Source organism: Talpa occidentalis, unplaced genomic scaffold (genome assembly GCF_014898055.3).
Source record: "Talpa occidentalis isolate TD23 unplaced genomic scaffold, MPIMG_talOcc4v2.1 talOcc4.12, whole genome shotgun sequence".
NCBI lineage: Eukaryota > Metazoa > Chordata > Mammalia > Eulipotyphla > Talpidae > Talpa > Talpa occidentalis.
The window spans coordinates 91,751,998-91,769,830 of NW_023601212.1; the positions used below are offsets into that span (position 1 = coordinate 91,751,998).

Sequence of the window (17,833 nt, forward strand, 5' to 3'; positions counted from 1 at the left end):
CAAGTTCCCACTGGGTTCAAGGCTCTTCTCTCCCCCCCACAGCCCCACTCTACTGCCAGCCCCTCATCTCCCTGCTGTTTGTTTGCATTCACAGCGGGACTGCAATCTGAGACCAGTCACTGCAAAAATGACTTGTGTTTACCAATACCTGTGGTTAAACATTCGCACCAGGGCCAATTTTAAGCTGCTGAAGTTTTAACAACTGGCTTGCACGGTTCCCGAGGAACAACAGTCTCTCCTGCGTCCCCGCAAACTGGCTCCAGCCAGCTCAGCCTGGAGCTAGCCTGTCTCTGTGCCAGGAGGTCCCTTGCACACTCTTCCTGTTCCTTGTCACCCACAGGTCTCAACCAACGACCAACTGACCCCAAATTGCAATCCTGTCGCTCCTGACATGTCCCAGCCTCCATCCCCTGCTTGATTTTCCTCCTTAGAATTTATCTCTTTCTAACATCCAATATATTTTTTCCAGCTTTTTGAGGGTATGATTGAAAAAATTTGTATCTATTGAGGGTGTGATGATTTCAAATGTTGTGTAAATGATTATCATTAAGAGGTGAGGGCAAAATGGATTACCCTGTTTTTCAGGTACTATCCCGCGTGCCTGTACCATCTCATTTGACTCTTACAGCACCCCTATGAGCCATAGGCTACTTTATGAGTTAGGAAACTGAGCCTCAGAGAGCACAAGTGACACACAGCTACTTAGGAACAGAGACGGAATTCAAATTCCAATCCATAAGCACCAAGTTCGGGAACCTTCTATGCTACACCCAGTGTCCCAGAGAACAGTGGTCCTCCCAGTCACCTCTACTCCCCCATCCCTGGGCAAGCTCCTCTCAGCAAGGGCAGGGCAGGGCCCCCTCTTACTCAACAATGGCCCATTCTTCTCCAGAGGCACCCCTGGTCCTCCAGAATCCCAGAACTCAGAACAGTGCTGGTGAGCGGCTGCAGTCTCAGGGTGGCCAGCAAAGAACTCCTTTTCGGCCTCTGGATTTCTTTAGAACGTCCAGCTTCCTACAGGGCCTGCTCTGGCCACAAAGGGGAGCTAGGAGCCTGCTCTTCAGGCCGCAGCTTCTCTCCTTCAGCACCACAGAGTTTGCTGCCTGACCCCGACTGGGCCCCCGCAGACCTGAGAGGAATCAGGTTCCCTGCAGGTACGAGCTGTGTGAAAATGGTGACTGACCCTCAGGGCCTGCCTGGCAGCTTTCCCTCTGCCAAAGTCATTCCAAATTGACGTGTGGATTTTGACATAAATGGCTACACATTAGGGTTACTTAGGAGCCTTAAAAAAAAAAAAATGCTCAGACTCTCCCCACCCAGAGCAATCACGTGTTTGGGTTGGGTGCCAGGATTTGCACTTCTTCAAAGCTCCCCTGAAGGATTTTAATGTGTGAGCATGTTGAGAACCACTGGAATGGACCAGGGGCTCATGGGAGGGTTAAATTAGGTCATTTGTTCATCTACTAATTAGATAACATTCTCTGAGTTCCCAACCTGGCGCAGGCACTGGGTGAGGAGGTGAGAAACAGCCACGAAAAAAGGCACTGACATTTAAAATTCAGACATACAAACAAGGTATATCCAGAAATAATAATAAAAAACTTGAAGCGAACAGGCGTAATGTGGCTGACAGTGCAGGCAGCGGAGATGGAGAAGGTGGGGCCTAGGCAGGACCCCCTAAGTGGCTGGAGTCCTTGCTGGACTGAGTGACCAGAGAGGCTAAGATGCGGGTCAGGGTGCCCAGCAGAGGCCCAGGTCCCAGGCAGGGTGCTGAGGACAGAGAAGGAGACAGCGGAGTGGGGAGAATGGAGCGCCCAGGCCAAGGGACCTGAGAAGGTGGGGGGGTGTTGTGGGGACAAAGAGCATGAGGGAGCAGAGTCCCTGTGAAGGAGACCTGGGGGTGGAGGCCCACAGGGGTGCTCAGCAAGGCGGCCAGGAGCGAGTCCCCCATGTCAGCTCTCCTGGCTTTGATTGGGATTCCCATTCTGAGGAGTGAGCTTCTCCTCGTGGCACTTCCCTCGGCTGCAGCCGGCAGCTAGGCCTGGAATCTGTGGGCCAAGGAAACAGTTCCCTGGGGACACAGAGGCCACAAGGAGGCCAGGTTGGAGGAGCAGGTGCAGGGAGAAGGGCGTCAGCAGGCCCAGAGAATGAAGGATCAGAGGAGCTGAGGGGACAGAGCAGGACTTGAACAAGAATGGGGTGCAGAGTTTGAGGGGAATCCTGTCTGAGGTGAGGCTGAGCCATAACCAGAGGGTCTCAGGAGAGAGCACAAGAGAAGACTAGAGAGGAAAGGAGAGAGAGAGAGAGAGAGAGAGAGAGAGAGAGAGAGAGAGAGAGAGAGAGACACTCCTAACCCTACTCCCACACTTCTCCCTCCCAGAAATGCAAATAGTTGAAGTCTTTGCTCCCTTCTGCCAAATGTCAGCTTCTGAGTAATGTTTGCTAGGGTCACTCTATTTAAAATGTCAATATTGCAATACTGCTCCCCACCGCCTTATCACTTTCGGGTCTTCCCTGTTTACTTTTGTCCCTGTCACTTAGATCATCGGACATAGTTATTCTATGTTCACCTCACTTTGCCTCTCCCAGACTCTAAGCTCCGTGAAGACGAGCTCTGCTGTCTCTTTCACTCCCTTCTGCATCCCTCATCCCCAGAATGGTACATAGCATGTATTAAGACCTTCAATGATATTTAATGAACAAACAAGTGAATGGATGAATGAACAGGAGTTGTGGCTGATGCCTTGAAGCAAGAGGGTGAACTTGGGGGGCCAGGGGAACTGGATATCTATCAGAAAGACCTGAGGTGCTGGTAGTATTCCGGGCTCAAGTACCAACCTTCCCAGGCAACAGGAAACCTGGTTTCAGGCCTCCTAGAGCCCCATGAAATGGTCGAGTCCCTGTGAGGGGGTGCTTGAGATGGAGAAGCCCTCCAAAGCCCCCACTGCCTTAGCTGCCACTCAGATGCACAGGCACCCACCTGGCTGGCGTGGCCGAGCACCAATTCTGAAAGCTCTGGAACTGAGGCAAGACTCAGCCTCCCTTTCCCTCTGACAAAGCCTTTCCAGACCTCTCAGAGAGGGTCTCACAATCTTGAATCCTGGGGTTCTTCCTACAAGACCCCTGGGCACATTTGCAAGGGATTCTGGGTAGCAAGGAGGTTTGGGAGGAACACCAGTCAGCCTAGGAAGCTTCTGGTGGCCCTCACTGCCTTGTGTTCACATAACTAAGAAGGGGTTTTCTAGAGATTTTCTGTAGAGTAAGTTACCTCGCTAGCACTTCGATGTCTCCATCTTCATCAAAAAAATTTTAGATAACAGTTTCTCTTCCAAGTAAAGGAATCAATGAACAAATAAGTAAGCAGGTAAATTAATTTGAAAACCAAAAGTTCTAACAGTCATCACAAACAGACTCACCCCAAGTTGTGTGTTACCCAAGTAACACTGTGCCAGACTCACCCACATAGTGCGGGCCCTGGGGCTCTGGGGAGCATTAGGGACCCTTCAGGGGTGACAGGGGTTCATGATCCCTTTGACTGAGATACAGATTCCAATCACATGCACCATTCAGCTTTCTAGAAAGCCAGGCTCTCCAGCCTACCCTCCATCTGATCTCCACTTGCCTTTGTTGATTTCATTTAACTACGTGGTTCTCAACCTCAGACAGCAGAAATACCTGGGAGGCTGCAGAGACACAGGCCTCAATGATAGTGCATGGATCTCATTTGGATCCTGATTCAAACAAATGTAATATTTATGAGACAATTGGGTTAATGCATATACCGTCTGGATATTTGATGATATGAAAGAGTTTCTGCTAATTTTGTTAAGCACAGTAATGGTAATGTGGTTATGTTTATTAAAAGTCCTTACCTTTTAAAGACTTTGAAACGTATGGATGAAATGTAATAAAAGGCAGGGAGTCAATGAGAATGTAAATGAAGTCAAGTTGGCAGTGACAACTGCATCCATCATACCATTTTTTTGTGTGTCTCTTCATTTTGCCCAATAGAAAGTTTAAAAAAAAATCCTCTGGGGAGATTTTAAAACATCTAGGTGACTGGACCCTTGAAATCTTGAGCAATTTTTAAATAGTGGGTCTGGGATGAAATCAAATACCAAGATTGTCTTAAAAGTACACCAGAGGAGTTTAATGTGCGCTTGGGATTAAAAGTGCTAATTAAGCACAAGTTCTTTATCACCTTCTGGAAGCAGGGACTGTCCACCTATGCTACAGATGGGGACATTTGGCTCTGAGCGTGGACTCTGCAAACCTGAGGATCTGGGCCACTTCCAACATCCAAGATCCCAGGTGTAGGCACAGGGGCAGTGCGGCCTGGTGATTTAGACCTAAGCTTAGCAAACGTTCCCTGTACAGAGCCAGATAATAAATATGCTTGGCTTTGCTAATCACATATGGTCTCTGCTGCAAATACTTAACGCAGTCATAACTGATAGTAAAGGGGCGGGTGTGGCTGGGATCCAACAGCACTGGGTTTATAAGAACAGGCAACAGACAGAGAGTCCTGACACCTGCTTTAAACCAAAGACGCTGGGCTTAGATCTACCTGAGCCCATCTTGCTTTTCCATCTAGCAGCTGGGTCATCCTGGACAGGTCACCCCTTTGTAAAGTGTGCCTTGTAATTGTACCTACCTCATAGACGTGCAGTGAGAACTAAGGATATGGTCACTATAAGGCTCAAATCCTAACTTAGAAGAGTGATTTATTTGTTGTGATAGGCATGCGTGGTGCTCAGTGATGGGTCAAAGTGATGGGGTCGGGATTTCAGCGTAGAGAAGGGACAGAGGGGAGCACATCTCTCTCATGACCCGGGGAGCATTTCTCTCTCAGGACCCCAGCAGCACCAAAACTCTGCTCCTCCCCATCAGAAGGTAAGCTGGCATCTCATCTGGGGCAGGGAACTGCTCCTCTGCCAAAATGTTCTTCCAAACTCAGAGCCCACAGCAGAATGGGGACTCAGAACCCCTTCCTGCTATGAATATCAAGGGTCTGCTTTGTAAACAAAATCCAAAAATATACTTCCAATCTCGGTGACCAAACTCAGCCACTGCCCACTTTTCTGAGGCAGAGTAAGATTGAATAATGGAAAGAGGACATAGGATGTGGGGGCGGGGTTATGTCAGAGTCTAAAACACTGTCCACCACATCCACGCTGCAGAGGTGGAGCATCACTGTGCTCCAGGGCATGAAGTCTATAGCTAAATTGCCTGGGTTAAAATCCTGACTGTTGCCTATTAGCTGTGTGATCTTGAGAAAATTACTTAACCTCTCTGTGCCCCATTTTATACACACTAAATGGGAATAACAATATTAGGGTTATAGGTCATAGGGTTGTCCTAAGACAGATGATGACATGGAAAGCTCTAGAAGAGTAACCTGGTACATGTATTTGGAAAATTCATGTACAGCTATGGGTATTTAGAACATTTAGCACTGAGAATTGATCACAATTCTCTGCATAGGTGGCAAAAATATTACATTAGAATATCTATTTTTAAATATCCCCAGACAGTTTGCCAAACACATCCCCCAGGTCATTCAGTCATTCACTCGCTCATCTATCTTCATTTTCTTACTATAAGGGTCAGATGCTGGGAACACAGCTGTCAATAAGGTTAGGGTCCTTATAGAATTAATCTGAAGGGGTGACCTAGGATATACCTGTAAAGTCTTCTTACTTCAGACACTCATGCTGTCTGTACAGTACCCAGGAAAATGGCTCAGTGTTTGAGGAGCCAAAACCTGAGGAAGTGACCTGGTGTTCAAAATTGTTGGGGAAGACATCGTTATCTGGGGATTGGAACTTAGAGACAGGTAGCAGCTGGTCCAGACCACGCTAACAGTTAGGAGTTGTCAACTCCTCTGTCAGTCAGTCAGCAGTGGGGGAAAAGATTATGCTACAGAGCTACTAGGTAGACTTCTGGGAAGGAATCTACCACATATTTCATATCCTCAAGTAAGAAATTTAGAGCACCCAAAAATATTGATTTAAATATGCACATTCAGGGCCTCCCCGGTGGCGCAGCGGTTGAGCGCTGGGTTGCGAAGCTGCCCGCGGCCTCTGCGGCGCCGGTTCGATCCCCGGCTGCTCCCCGGCCACCGGCGGAGAATCCCACATGGCGCGCAGACCTCTCCTGCCGCCCGCTGCTCCCCTCAGCAGTGTACTTCGGTCCTTCTGCCTGCTCTGCTCCCCGCTCTGGCTCTGGTGAATTCTCTCACCCTCCCGCGCTTCTGACTGTACCCAGTGCATGTATAAACAAAACAAACAAACAAAATAAATAAATAAATAAACATGCCTCTATAAAAAAAAAAAAAAAATAAAATAAATATGCACATTCAAATGGACATTCACATAGGCGTTTGGACATCTGTAAGGATTCATTCCAAATGGTTAGCAGCAGTTTTCTTGGAGGTGGGGTTATGAGAGAGCTTTTAATTTTCCCTTTAACATATTTTTATTGCATTGTTTATAATTTTTGCAAGTATATATTATGAGGATGACTTTTGAAAGAAATATGTCCATTTGAGCAGAAAATTTATTCAAAAACCCAATGAATAGATGGCAAGGTCGTGAGCTTCCCGTCACCAGGGGCATTCAAGCAGGAGCTGCAGAAGCATGAAGCAGAAAATGTGCAGGGGGAAGAGGTGTTCAGTCATCTCTCAGGTGCAGAGGCTCACCCCAGGGTCTGGAGTAGGGTTCACATCTAAACCATCCTCACCTTGTGTCTGGGGGTTCAGTAGACTCAAAGACCAGCCTGTGATTCAGCTTCCCACTGCTCCCTGCTATACTGATATATACCCTCACGGTTTCCATGCACCCCAAAGTCAGCCTCTCCTCCAGTGTGCCTGCTGAGCAGCGGGCAGGGCCCTGTTTTCCATCCCCAACTGGGCTGACAGGGAGGGAGTGGTGACATGGGGCCTGGCCACCTGCATTGATAAGGCTCCTGTTCCTCCTGTCCCCACAGGACAGCCATGGAGCCGCTCATGGTGACTCTGCTGCTGGTGGCCTCGTGTGCGTCGGCTGTCCAGGGCTCCCCAGAGGTAGACGTCAAGGAGGCTGGCGTCCACCTGTCCCGGCCCCTGCACATCGTGGTGGAGCGCAACCTGATGGTGCTGACGGCGGCCGGCCTGACCCAGATGCTGAACCAGACACGCTTCCTCATGGTGCTCTTCCGTGAGTGTCCCCCATACCTGGGCGGGGGCACCGGCCGGGCTGAGAGCTACCTCCTTGCTCCAGAGGGCCAGCAGAGTTTTATGTATGTCTAAATACTGTGGGCGTATATTATCAATATCTTTTAAAAGTTAACATGTATGTGGCATCCGCCCTAAATTCCAGATGAGAAGGCTGAGGTGTAAGGACTTTGAGTAATTTGCACAAAATTCCATCAAAATAGTTCGAAGCCCTCCCAATGCACTATCTAAATCAAAGTGAGTTTTCAAAGACCTGCAGGCCTCCTAAAGTGACCTTTGGAAAAACTAATCACTTGGGAAAACATTCAAAATCTTTCTTCCAGGGATAAATTGACTCTTCACAAGAAGGAACTTTCCAACACTGTCCCTGGGGACAGACCTCTCATATCTTTAACTTCCGCCCAGTTCCTCCTCTCTCCCCTGGCTGGCTCAAGTGCCAGTGGCGAGGCACATCTCTCCTCTTGGGCTTGTCACTTCTCAAGTGTCACATATATCCAGAGCAGACCTCGGCATCTTTGATGTGCTCCCAACAACCTTCGATGTTAACTGAGATCACATCGTGCCTCAGTTGAGATCATCACGACCCACCCAATGTCAAAGTCAGAAATCTCAAAGTTATTCTCGACTCGTCTCTATTCTCAGTTCTGATTTGTCACCAGGTCCTATTGGTACCACCTCCTAAAGCTGCTGCCATCTCCACTTTCCGCCCCCACTCCCCTGGCCCCCATAGGACCTTAGTCTGGCCTCATAACAACCCACCTGAAATGCTGCAGCCTCTCCCTTGACGGAGTTCTTCCAGGGCTATCGTTATGGCATACCCTGAGATTTTTTCCTATAATGCAAATCTTTCTAGTGAAAGACCCTCAGAGATTTCTCTAAGACTCAAACTCCTTCACGTGGCCTCAATGTCCTCTACCTGATCTACTTCGGATCTAGCTCCACTCCAGATAGATAGGTCAGACTTGGGGCTCAGGGTCTTGTGCTCACAGTTTCCTCTGCCTGCAGTGTTCTTCCAGTTCTTTGTCTGATTTGGGTGGTTGAAGTTCATGGAGAATCTATCCACCCTCACCCCCACGTAGCCAAGCCAGAAGGGCCACCCATGTGCTTACCCATGGGCCCTGCTTCTGCACCCTCCTTCTCAAAGAATTTTCTGGACAGTATTAAAATCTCATAAACTTGTGAATTCCATAGGGGGCAGGAGCCAAGTTGCACTCATCTTGCTTCCTAACATCTGCAGAGGCTGATGTAGGCTGCAGAGATGTTGAATGAGTGAGTGAATGAATGAATGAAATGGGCTTTCCTTTGGCCCATAGTGTTCTCAAATGAGGCAGAGAGAAAGATATTCAGAGACAAGAGTCAAAATGAAATTACTCAGTTATCTTCAGGATTGTTGCATCGGGCAACATCACACTGATAAAGAAATGGGAGTCATGGAGCAGGCTACATAATGCAGGATGCTGCTGAAGAGCTAGATCCTGGCCCTTTTATTGACACAAGATATTAGTTATAAGGGGGTGGAGCAAAAAGAGATTAAGGGGAAGGAGATTAAAGAAAGGGGAAGGGTGTAGAAGATTAGGGATTATGAGTCTGCCCTCCAGGCACTTCTTATCTACTTGATGACACACCCTAATCCCCAGCCATGGTTCTAATCTTATCAACAAGGCGTTCCACTGATCTGGGGTCCCTTGTCCACGGCCCCCTGGGTGTTCCCGGTCATACCTCGTGATGCATAACCTTCCCAGTGTGATCCAGCTTTGTGCTCTTGTTTGATTTGAAGGGCTGAAGGGTTGGGCTCCTATACCTAACTGGCCAGGCCATTTTGACCTTGTTTAGGTGACAAAATGGCGGCCGAATAGGCTGCCTAGGAGTAGCAGACCCACATAGGATCATGTAATTATCCCCAAAGCAGGAAGCCTTCTCTGGGAGCAGGTTAGATGTGATGGTGACAGGGATGAGTTTGGTGATGAAGACAGCTATGACGATGATAACAGGGGTGGTGATGAGGAAGGTGATGATGATGGTGACCCCAGGCACTGGGCTTGGCCTCATTATTCCATTGAACATACAATGATGGATGACTTGCCTGAGCTCACACAACTGGTAAGTGATGAAGCCTGGATTTTAGGTCAGGTCTGACACCAAAGCTGTGCTGATAAGTGGAAGATTCATTCATTAAATATTTATTGAATACTTGTCATATACCAGAATTATTTTAGGTACCGAGTAGGAAAGAAAACAGATACACCTCCATGCTTTTTGGAACTTACAGCCTGAAAAGACTGAAGAGACTCAGGATAAACAGATAAATTAGTGAAAAAGATGGAGAATGGCTTCTGGTTAAAAGTACAAGGGAGAAAAGCACATGAGAAAAATAAGGGCATTCAAGGGTGGCTAGAGGTGGGGTTGAGATTTTATGTGGGGGACCTTGAAGGCCTTCCTGAGAAGGGCACAATTCAGCACAGACATGAAGGCAGCAATTCAGGCGGATATCTGGGAGAAAGAAGAGCCTTCCAGGCAGAGGACAGTGAGTGCAAAGGCTCTGAGGCAGGGAGGTGTCAGGGTGGTTCATGTAAAGCTGAGTTGCTAACTAGAGAGTCAGAAATAAGCTCAGAACAATGGGACCTTGTAAGTCATGACAATGAAAGAGAACTCTGTCAGCTGGCCTCAGAGCAATGAGAGGAAATGATGACCATCCTGAAGTCCCTACCACCCGGCATATGCCTGTTAATAACAAATGGCCCCGTGGAATGGGGAGAGGGCTGTTCTCAGAAAGCTTTTCCATGCTCGATCTGGAACTTGGTCTAAAGCAAGATTTCTCATCCTCAGCACTACTGACATTGTGGCTGGGTGATTTTTGTTGTGTGTGGAGGGGACAGTTGTCCTGTGCATTGGAGGATGTTAGTTCCCTGGCCTTATTTGACAGCACTCCAGGGGCGATAACCAAAGATGTCCCAGACATGGTCAAGTGTCTCCTGCTGAGAAACACTGTGTAAAGAGAGGCAAGTTCCAGTTCCCTGTCGGAAGCTGATCTCTAGTCCCTGTGCTCCCGCCTCCCCCATGCATCAGCCCCTCCCCTGCCTCACACCAGCTGCTCAGAAAAGGGAATCTGGGCTTAGCTACTAAAAACCCAGCAAACATTGACTCTAGGATCATTAGCCATTAATAGGTCTGCACACCAGGCAGAGTTGCTGCCTAGTCTAACATAATCCACGTCCCCTTTACTTACCTCCAAATGCACGTAAGCATGTGAGCCCCACAACAGACCTGGGTCTTGGTTTGGGTGACTGGGCGTTGGTCACCCTTGTTTTCCTTTCCCCCAAAACTAGGAGATCTGCTGAGGAGTCTGATATCTCCAAGGGACCCTCCCTTCCAAGAGAGACCCACTCAGAGCAGGACCCCACCTATGGCGTCATAATAGTTAATGTTTATTGGCACTGTTGTGCTAGAGCTTTGTTCGACTTGCCTACTATGTGGGCTCATCCTAAGGTAGAGGACCTATCCGCATATCCAGTCTACAGATGAGGGAAACTGAGGCACAGAGTTTAAAAAACATCTTGCCAAGGCCACAAGTGCTGTACACCACCATAACTCTGTTTTAAGATATAATCTCTGGAATTCAAGTTCGTTGTATGGACCAGACAATGAACTAGGGTGGAGCTCAGGAGCTGAGGAAGGTTGTACCCACAGGAGCTCCTGCCCTCCCAGGAAAGGACGCCCTGCTCATCCACAGTCCACTGGACACTGGTCTGCCAACAGCAATGAATCGTCTCCCTGCCTTGACCCCAAGTGGCATTTCCTGTAGAACACAGTCACTGCATGCTGAGGGAGTGCATGCATTCACTTCACCTTTACAAACTCAGAATCCAGTGTTTCAGATCCCCAGGGGTAAAACAAATTTGTAAATTTTAAAAAGACAAAAAGTGGGACTATGAATCATAAAGAGTGGATTTAGCTCTACAGATTCTGCCCTGATGGGGGCAGAGCAGAGATGGGAAATGCACCCCTATCTCTCCCCTCCAGGAAAAAGGGAAATTTTTCAGCCCAGCTTACCTGGCAGTCAGTTAGGGCACAAGGGCATAGATCTTGGAGTCAGCCTTAGAATTGAATCTCAGCCTACCACTTACTAGATGTAATGCCTCTGAACTTCTATTTCTGCATCTGTAATGTTCCTCACCTAGAATAGTAGGTAACTTATCATCAAAATAATGCATATAACTCTTAGCAAAGTGCTTGGCATAGTGAGTGCTCAGTAAATGTTATTACTGTATCATCATCATCATCATCATCATCACCATCACCACCACAATTATCACCAACAACCATCCTTTTGGTTGCTCCAGACAAAATCTCAGAGTCATGCTTGACCCCCTCTCTTTTGCTCATTTCCACGTGCAATCCATTCACACATTCAGTCAACTCTTCCTTCAAAATCTCTCAAGACTCTACCATGTCTCACCCCGTTAAATCCACCACCCAGTTTCAAGTCATTACTGTGTCTCACCTGAATTATCGCAGTGGCCTCCAACTGGTCTTTCTGGACCCACTCCTTCCCCTTTGTGGTCTGGTCCTACAACATTCAGAGCAACCCAGTTTAACAGTCATTTCTCATCTAACTCTGCTCTGGGCCCTACACAACCTCCCCAGGAAAGGTCAACATTTACACGATGGCCCTCAAAAGCTGACACCATCTTATCCTCACCTCAATTCACTCTGCTAGACCTGGAAGACTTGTTGTGCCCCAAACATGTCACACAGAGGCCCACCCCAGGGCCTGTGCCCTTACAGTTCCTCTGCCCAGAATGCACTCCCTCCACATAGTCACAGAGCTGCTCCCTCATCTCCTTCAGTCATTATTAAAACGTTGCTCCTCAGTGAGGCCTTCTTTACCCTCCCTACTTATAATCAGAACTCCCCTGACACTCCCAACTACCAATTCTTTTTTCCCCCATAGCACTGGGCATCTAAGGGAGGAGGCATACTTTATTTTGTTTATTTTCTGTTCTCTCCAATGAGAGAGGGATTTTTGTTGGTCAGTTCATTGTTAAATCCCCAGTACCTAGAACAGCCCCTGGCACATGGAGGATCCTAAAACAGGTTGGATGGACTGATAGACAGATGGATGGATGGATGGATGGATGGATGGATGGATGGAGGCTCCTCATTACTATTATTGTTACTTAGATCCTGTCCAGCCCTCAGGTCCCAACATTCTGGCTCTCAAAACCTTTCTCCCACTTCTACTTTGGGACACAATGTGAAGCTCTAACAGCCCCATTTGGACAATCAGTCCAAGTACATCACTCACCTGAGCTTCTTACCTTAGAAACTCAGATTTGGACAGTATGTCAATCAGCAACCCTGAGCCAGGCATGGCCAGATCCACAAGGAAACTAGAGAAACCAGCAATAGGCCAGCACTGCAGGAGGTGATGGATGGAGGGGCATCGAAGGTAATGAAGGTGATAAAGCAGGCAGTGGAGAGGCATCGATCTATGAAGGAGGCGATGAGTCCTCTTCCAGCCCATTGACTGGGAATTTAATGAAAGTGATCATTCACCTTCGGGCTCTCTCACAGGGGCAGGTGTGCTGAGTGGCCGTGGGGTGGGAGGGTGCCAGCTGTCCTGGCCCAGCCTTCTGGGTTTGCTTTACAAAAGCCTCTCTATTGGGCTTGGAACTCTCCCACAGCAGTAGAGGTGATTTACATTTCCCGCCACCCCCAGCACTCCAGATGGGCTGAGGGCTTGAAAAGATAAAATATCCAGTTCTCTGCCTTGAAGAGAACTATTGACCATGGCAGGCATTGGGGTAGTCAGCTGAGGACCCACAGGCTCACAATATTATCAGGAGAAAGGAGGGCACACTTGAGTGCCTTTTAGTCCCCTCCCCTTTGGGCTGGAAGTCCTATCCCCCTACCAGGATCAAGAGCCAACTTCCTGAGGCTGACTGCAGAAAAGGGCTCCCCTGCTCATACCCACAACCCCAAGTGACACCACAATGGGGAAGAGGACAGAGGAATCTTTTTCTTTTTTTTTAAGATTTATTTCTTTATGCATACAGGAGCTGGGGTATAGGCCAGAGATGCGGGGGGTGAGAGGATCCACCAGAGACAGAGCGGGGAACGGAACAGGCAGACTGACTGAAAATACATTGCTGAGGGGAGCAGCAGGCGAGACAGGAGAGGTCTGCGGGTTGCCATGTGTGGGTTGCTCCCTGGCTGGCTGGGGCTCGAACTCGTGCTGCAGAGGCTGCGGATTGCTTCATAGTGTGGTGCTCAACCCCTTGCGCCACCAGGGAGGCCCCCCAGTATCTTTTTCTCATAGCATTTAGTGTGCTTTCCCAAGATGGGTGGTTCTGAGGGGGCTAGGGGGGCATCACAGCCGCCATCAGCCTTTCCCACCCTCTCAGGCCTTCTCACACCTGCTCTTCCTTCCTTGAGCGCCTCCGCCATGTTGCACTGCAAGGCAACAAGAGGGGCTCGGTTTGGCCTGTTAGTCTCTGAACGTTCCACCAGATGGCGCTCGTGGCCTCCCATGTTCTCATTTGCGTTCTCCTTTTCCTATAATTTCTGAACATGGAAATTTTACAATAATAATAATAACAGCAGTTACGCAAACACATTACATCCTTCTTTCTGCCCCATGAGATTGGGGGATAATAGGTCATTTCCTTGTGCAATAGTTCCGTCATCCAGGAACTTGAGATAATATTAGCAATATCTACCCCAGAGTGGTACTAGAGGATTCAATGACTTAATCCATGGAAAGCTCTTAGAAAATAGTAATCCCTGTCTACCTGATTGCTAAATATATCCCATGTGACTCTGACAGCTCCATGCGGTGGCCACTATGACTTTCCCGTTTTACCCATGAGGAATGTGGAGCTTAGCTAGACTGGGATGTCCAAAGTGATATTGTTTCCATTGTTGCTGACCCCAAGGAACCTTGAGGACATGGGTCTCCCAAATCGATCCATTTCCTAAGTCATGTGTGCCCCACACCCTGTCACAGTTCAAAGGGCATGAGAAAGCCCAGGAGCTGAGTTGTCCACACCACACCTCCTCCTTAGGAGATGGGGAGAGGAGAGTATCTAGCAAATTCTGTCTCTTCCTATTGGCTCTTGTAGACAACCCATCCACAAAGCAATCGAGGAACATGGCTGAGGAGCTGGGCAAAGCCATGGAGATCATGGGCAAAGGCAAGAATGGAATCGGCTTTGGCAAAGTGGATATCACAGTGGAGACAGAACTTCGAAAGGAGTTTGATGTTAAGAAGGCCCCAGAGTTGAAGTTGTTTTTTGAGGGCAACAGATTGGAGCCCATCAGCTGCACAGGTAATGGTGCTTGTGTGTCAATCCAGGGGACACCACCTATACATAAACACCAGCATGTCAGAGACGCAACAGGATATGTTCACTTCTTGCTCTTGCAAAACCATCTTGCAGATGGCAGCCAGAGGCTGGAGGTGGGGCTTTGCTCCACACTGTCTTTCAAGGACCCAGGCTCCTTCCAGCTAGTGTCTCCACCCTCCTCCAGGGCTTCTGAGCCACCTGCAGTTTCCTCTGGGTGGCTAGAAGTTGGGGCAAGTAGGTGGATGGAGCACCAGTGATGGTGGCCATAACCCTTGGCCAGGAAAATACATCCCTGTATTTTCTCGCCAGTACCAAAATTCTGTTACATGGCCCCACCCAACTGAAAGGCTGAGAAATATGGCCCGCTCTGTGTCCCTAACGAAAAGAAAATAGATGTTTATGAAAATTTAGACGCCTTCACCTCAGCTTGCATCTCAGCTGGTAGACCCTGAAAGTGGGTGAGGAGCAAGGCTTATAAACTACCAGAGAACAGCAAGTCCCTAATTCCTTCTCTCCACATCCAAAACTTTAATTTTGCCAGGGATCTAGAATGATTATAGGCCCATGAAGCACTGGTTGGCCAAAAGGGAGACTGGGGAATGATAGAACAGGACAGGCTTGGGAAAGGTGACTACCAAACACTTTTGCTTCTATCAACCTCCATTTCATTCACCTCTTCAGCACCCTTTAATGGATAACTTGCCGTGTGTCAAGCCCCATCATGCTTTGGAGAATGTTTCCTAATCTTAAAAATCTTAAATATATGAGTGCATCAATGTAGACATATGGATGAAGGGAATAAAACTGAAAAAACCAAGACCCCCAGCAGAGCCCCTATTATGCTAGTAGAATGTTCTCAAGTGTTGAATGATTGAATCTCAGGAAACTGAGACGGCATTGCGGGTCCTGGAATTTAGCAAGCTTGTGATAAAATCTGTTTGAGCAAGACCTGAAGTGCCAGAGGAGTTGGGGTGGACGTGGGAAAAACCTTTCTGGGTTTTCAGAACTCTCTTGCAGTTCTCAGGATGGACACAAGGGGGCAGGAGACCCACGGCCCAGATGTGCAGAGGAAGGTGCTGAGAAATCACTGAGCCGGGAGGGGGCGAGAGAAGAGATGTGGAGAGGCCAGAGGAGCTGCGGGAGAGGGAACAGAGACTGATGCTTCCTAGGGAGACTGAGTCACAGTCTCAGCAGTGGTGACCCACACTCCCAGGAGGGGAGCCCTTTGTAATGTGTTGGCTTTGAGGGCGATTGTGGAAAACCTCTTCAGAGCCAGTCCGCTCATGCATTGGCTCAAGTTCTCGGTGCCTCCACTCCTGACGGACAGAGGAGATTTGTCTCCACTTAGAGGTGACAATATGGCCACTTCCAGACTGCCAGAGCCCCTTCATGGGAGGAGCCAGTGTCTGGGTCCTCCTTGGCCATGCAGCAGGCTTCCACGTCACCGCCTCCAGGGAGTCTCCCTTGATTGACTGGGTCAAGGTGCCTGCCCCTCTCTGTGGTCTCACAGGCCCTGTGTTTCCAGCATCAAGGCCCTCACCTCACAGGATTGCACCTGTTCCTCGCGCTCTATGATTTCACTTCTGCTCCTGGGCCCTCCTGGCAGACACCCCCATCTTCAAGTCTTCACTGCATGCCCAAGGAACCATCACTTCCTCCTACTGAATTTCAATTTCCTCATCTGTAAAATGGGGATGGTGAACACACTTGACTCCTAGGGTTACTGGAAAGAGGAAATAAGTCTGAAAGGCCTTTGCCATGTTCCAGGCACTGTTCTGGTCTCTGCTCATATGTTATAAAACCCCCACACTGGAGGTGCTTTTACAGGTGGGGAAACTGAGGCACAGAGTGGTGGGACACCTTCCTCAAACCTCATAAGTAGTGAGAGTCACAAACATTCAAGATAATAGTTGATAGCTTGCAGGCCAGATCCTCTCTGTTGTGGCTACAGAACTCAACATAGTGTGAGCTGTGCTCCAATAAGAGTTTCTCTATAAAATCGATTAGTAGGCGGAAGTGGCCACCGCTATGACTGACTCAACCCTGCTCTACAGTGTACTATACCAAGTAAATGGCCGCCATAGCTATTAGCGTTATTAAACTATGAATTTTCAGCCCCTGGTCCAGTGCCTAGAACATGGAGGAAATTAAAGAGCGGTTTTTGAATTGAAAGGAATGGAATTCCAAGGGACCAGAGCAGGCAAGCCAGGGTCAGGAGCCAGTTTCAATTTCTACTGGCCTTGCCGATCCTTCTTCCTCGGTATTCCCGCTCCAACCAGGGAGGGAAGCAGCGAGATACAGGATGGGGCCGGATCTGGAATTTAGGACAGGACTAGCTAGGGGGATTTGAGCCAGGCTTCTAATTTCTCATTTCCCAAACAGAAGGGCAAGTGTCAGTTCTTTCGACTGGACTGGGCTTCCCTGAACTGAAAGGAGCGAGTGCTTCGCTTTGTCTCCTGCACTGTGACTTTCACGAGAACCTCCTTAGGAGCCAGAAGGTGGGGTGAGTCCCGTCCACCTTCTCCTCTAATCTCCAAGGATTGATGGTGAGAGACCTGGCCTTGGCGATCTCCCTGGAAGACGGGACACAGGTTGCCTCCAGGGCCACAATTAATGATGCATTCATAACTTGTGCCTGGAAATATGCGACAGAGCCGTGGCCCCAGTCAATCATTGACATAATGCTCACACCTGGGTTGGCACTGTGTCCTCTGGCTCAGAGCCAAATGCAAGGGTGCTGGAGGAGGCACCTGCCCAGCAGGAACAGTGGCCTGCCCAATCTTCGGACACTCGGGAACAAATTATTTGCCAAGTTCAGATCCACTGCCATGGGGTCCAGCAGGGCAAATGGAGCTCAGACATCCCAGAAAAGGCGACCCAAGAGCAAGTTCCCTCAAGCCAGCTAATCTAATGATTCATTCACCTCATTCATTCATCCTGTAATTATTTCTTGAGCACCTTTTATGAGCCAGATGTTTCAGGAGCCTCTGGGCAAGTCAGGAAAACAGCACAATGTCAGAAAGAGACAGACAACAGGTCATGAGGTAATGATGGGCTGGGCTGGGGTCAGTAAGAAAAGGCCAAATTGAGAACAGAGTAAGCAGGAGGAGATGACCTTGAAGAACTGAGGAGTCAAGGGGAGGGGCTGGTGGATGTCAAAGGTTTATGTGTCAGAGGAAAGGGGAGTGACCACTGCAAGGATAGTGGAGGACAGTGGTACAAGGTGAGAGCCGAGCAAAGGTCCTGAAGACCCAAAATTCCTGCACTCAGAGGA

General features: G+C 48.7%; 1 protein-coding gene across 2 annotated transcripts in view; it reads left to right on the forward strand.

Annotated features, from left to right (window-relative positions):
* The first annotated feature begins 914 nt into the window (after nucleotides 1–914).
* PDILT (protein disulfide isomerase like, testis expressed) overlaps nucleotides 915–17,833 on the forward strand; it is a 34,874-nt gene continuing 17,955 nt past the window's right edge. Inside the window, exons 1-4 of one of the 2 annotated variants that reach the window (XM_037507513.1) lie at nucleotides 915–1,154; nucleotides 4,741–4,893; nucleotides 6,988–7,196; nucleotides 14,335–14,541. In XM_037507513.1, the coding sequence (XP_037363410.1) occupies nucleotides 4,826–4,893; nucleotides 6,988–7,196; nucleotides 14,335–14,541 (484 nt within the window). In that variant the 5' untranslated portion in view covers nucleotides 915–1,154; nucleotides 4,741–4,825. The remainder of the gene's footprint in view (nucleotides 1,155–4,740; nucleotides 4,894–6,987; nucleotides 7,197–14,334; nucleotides 14,542–17,833) is intronic. The other variant, XM_037507514.1, reaches the window with a different exon arrangement.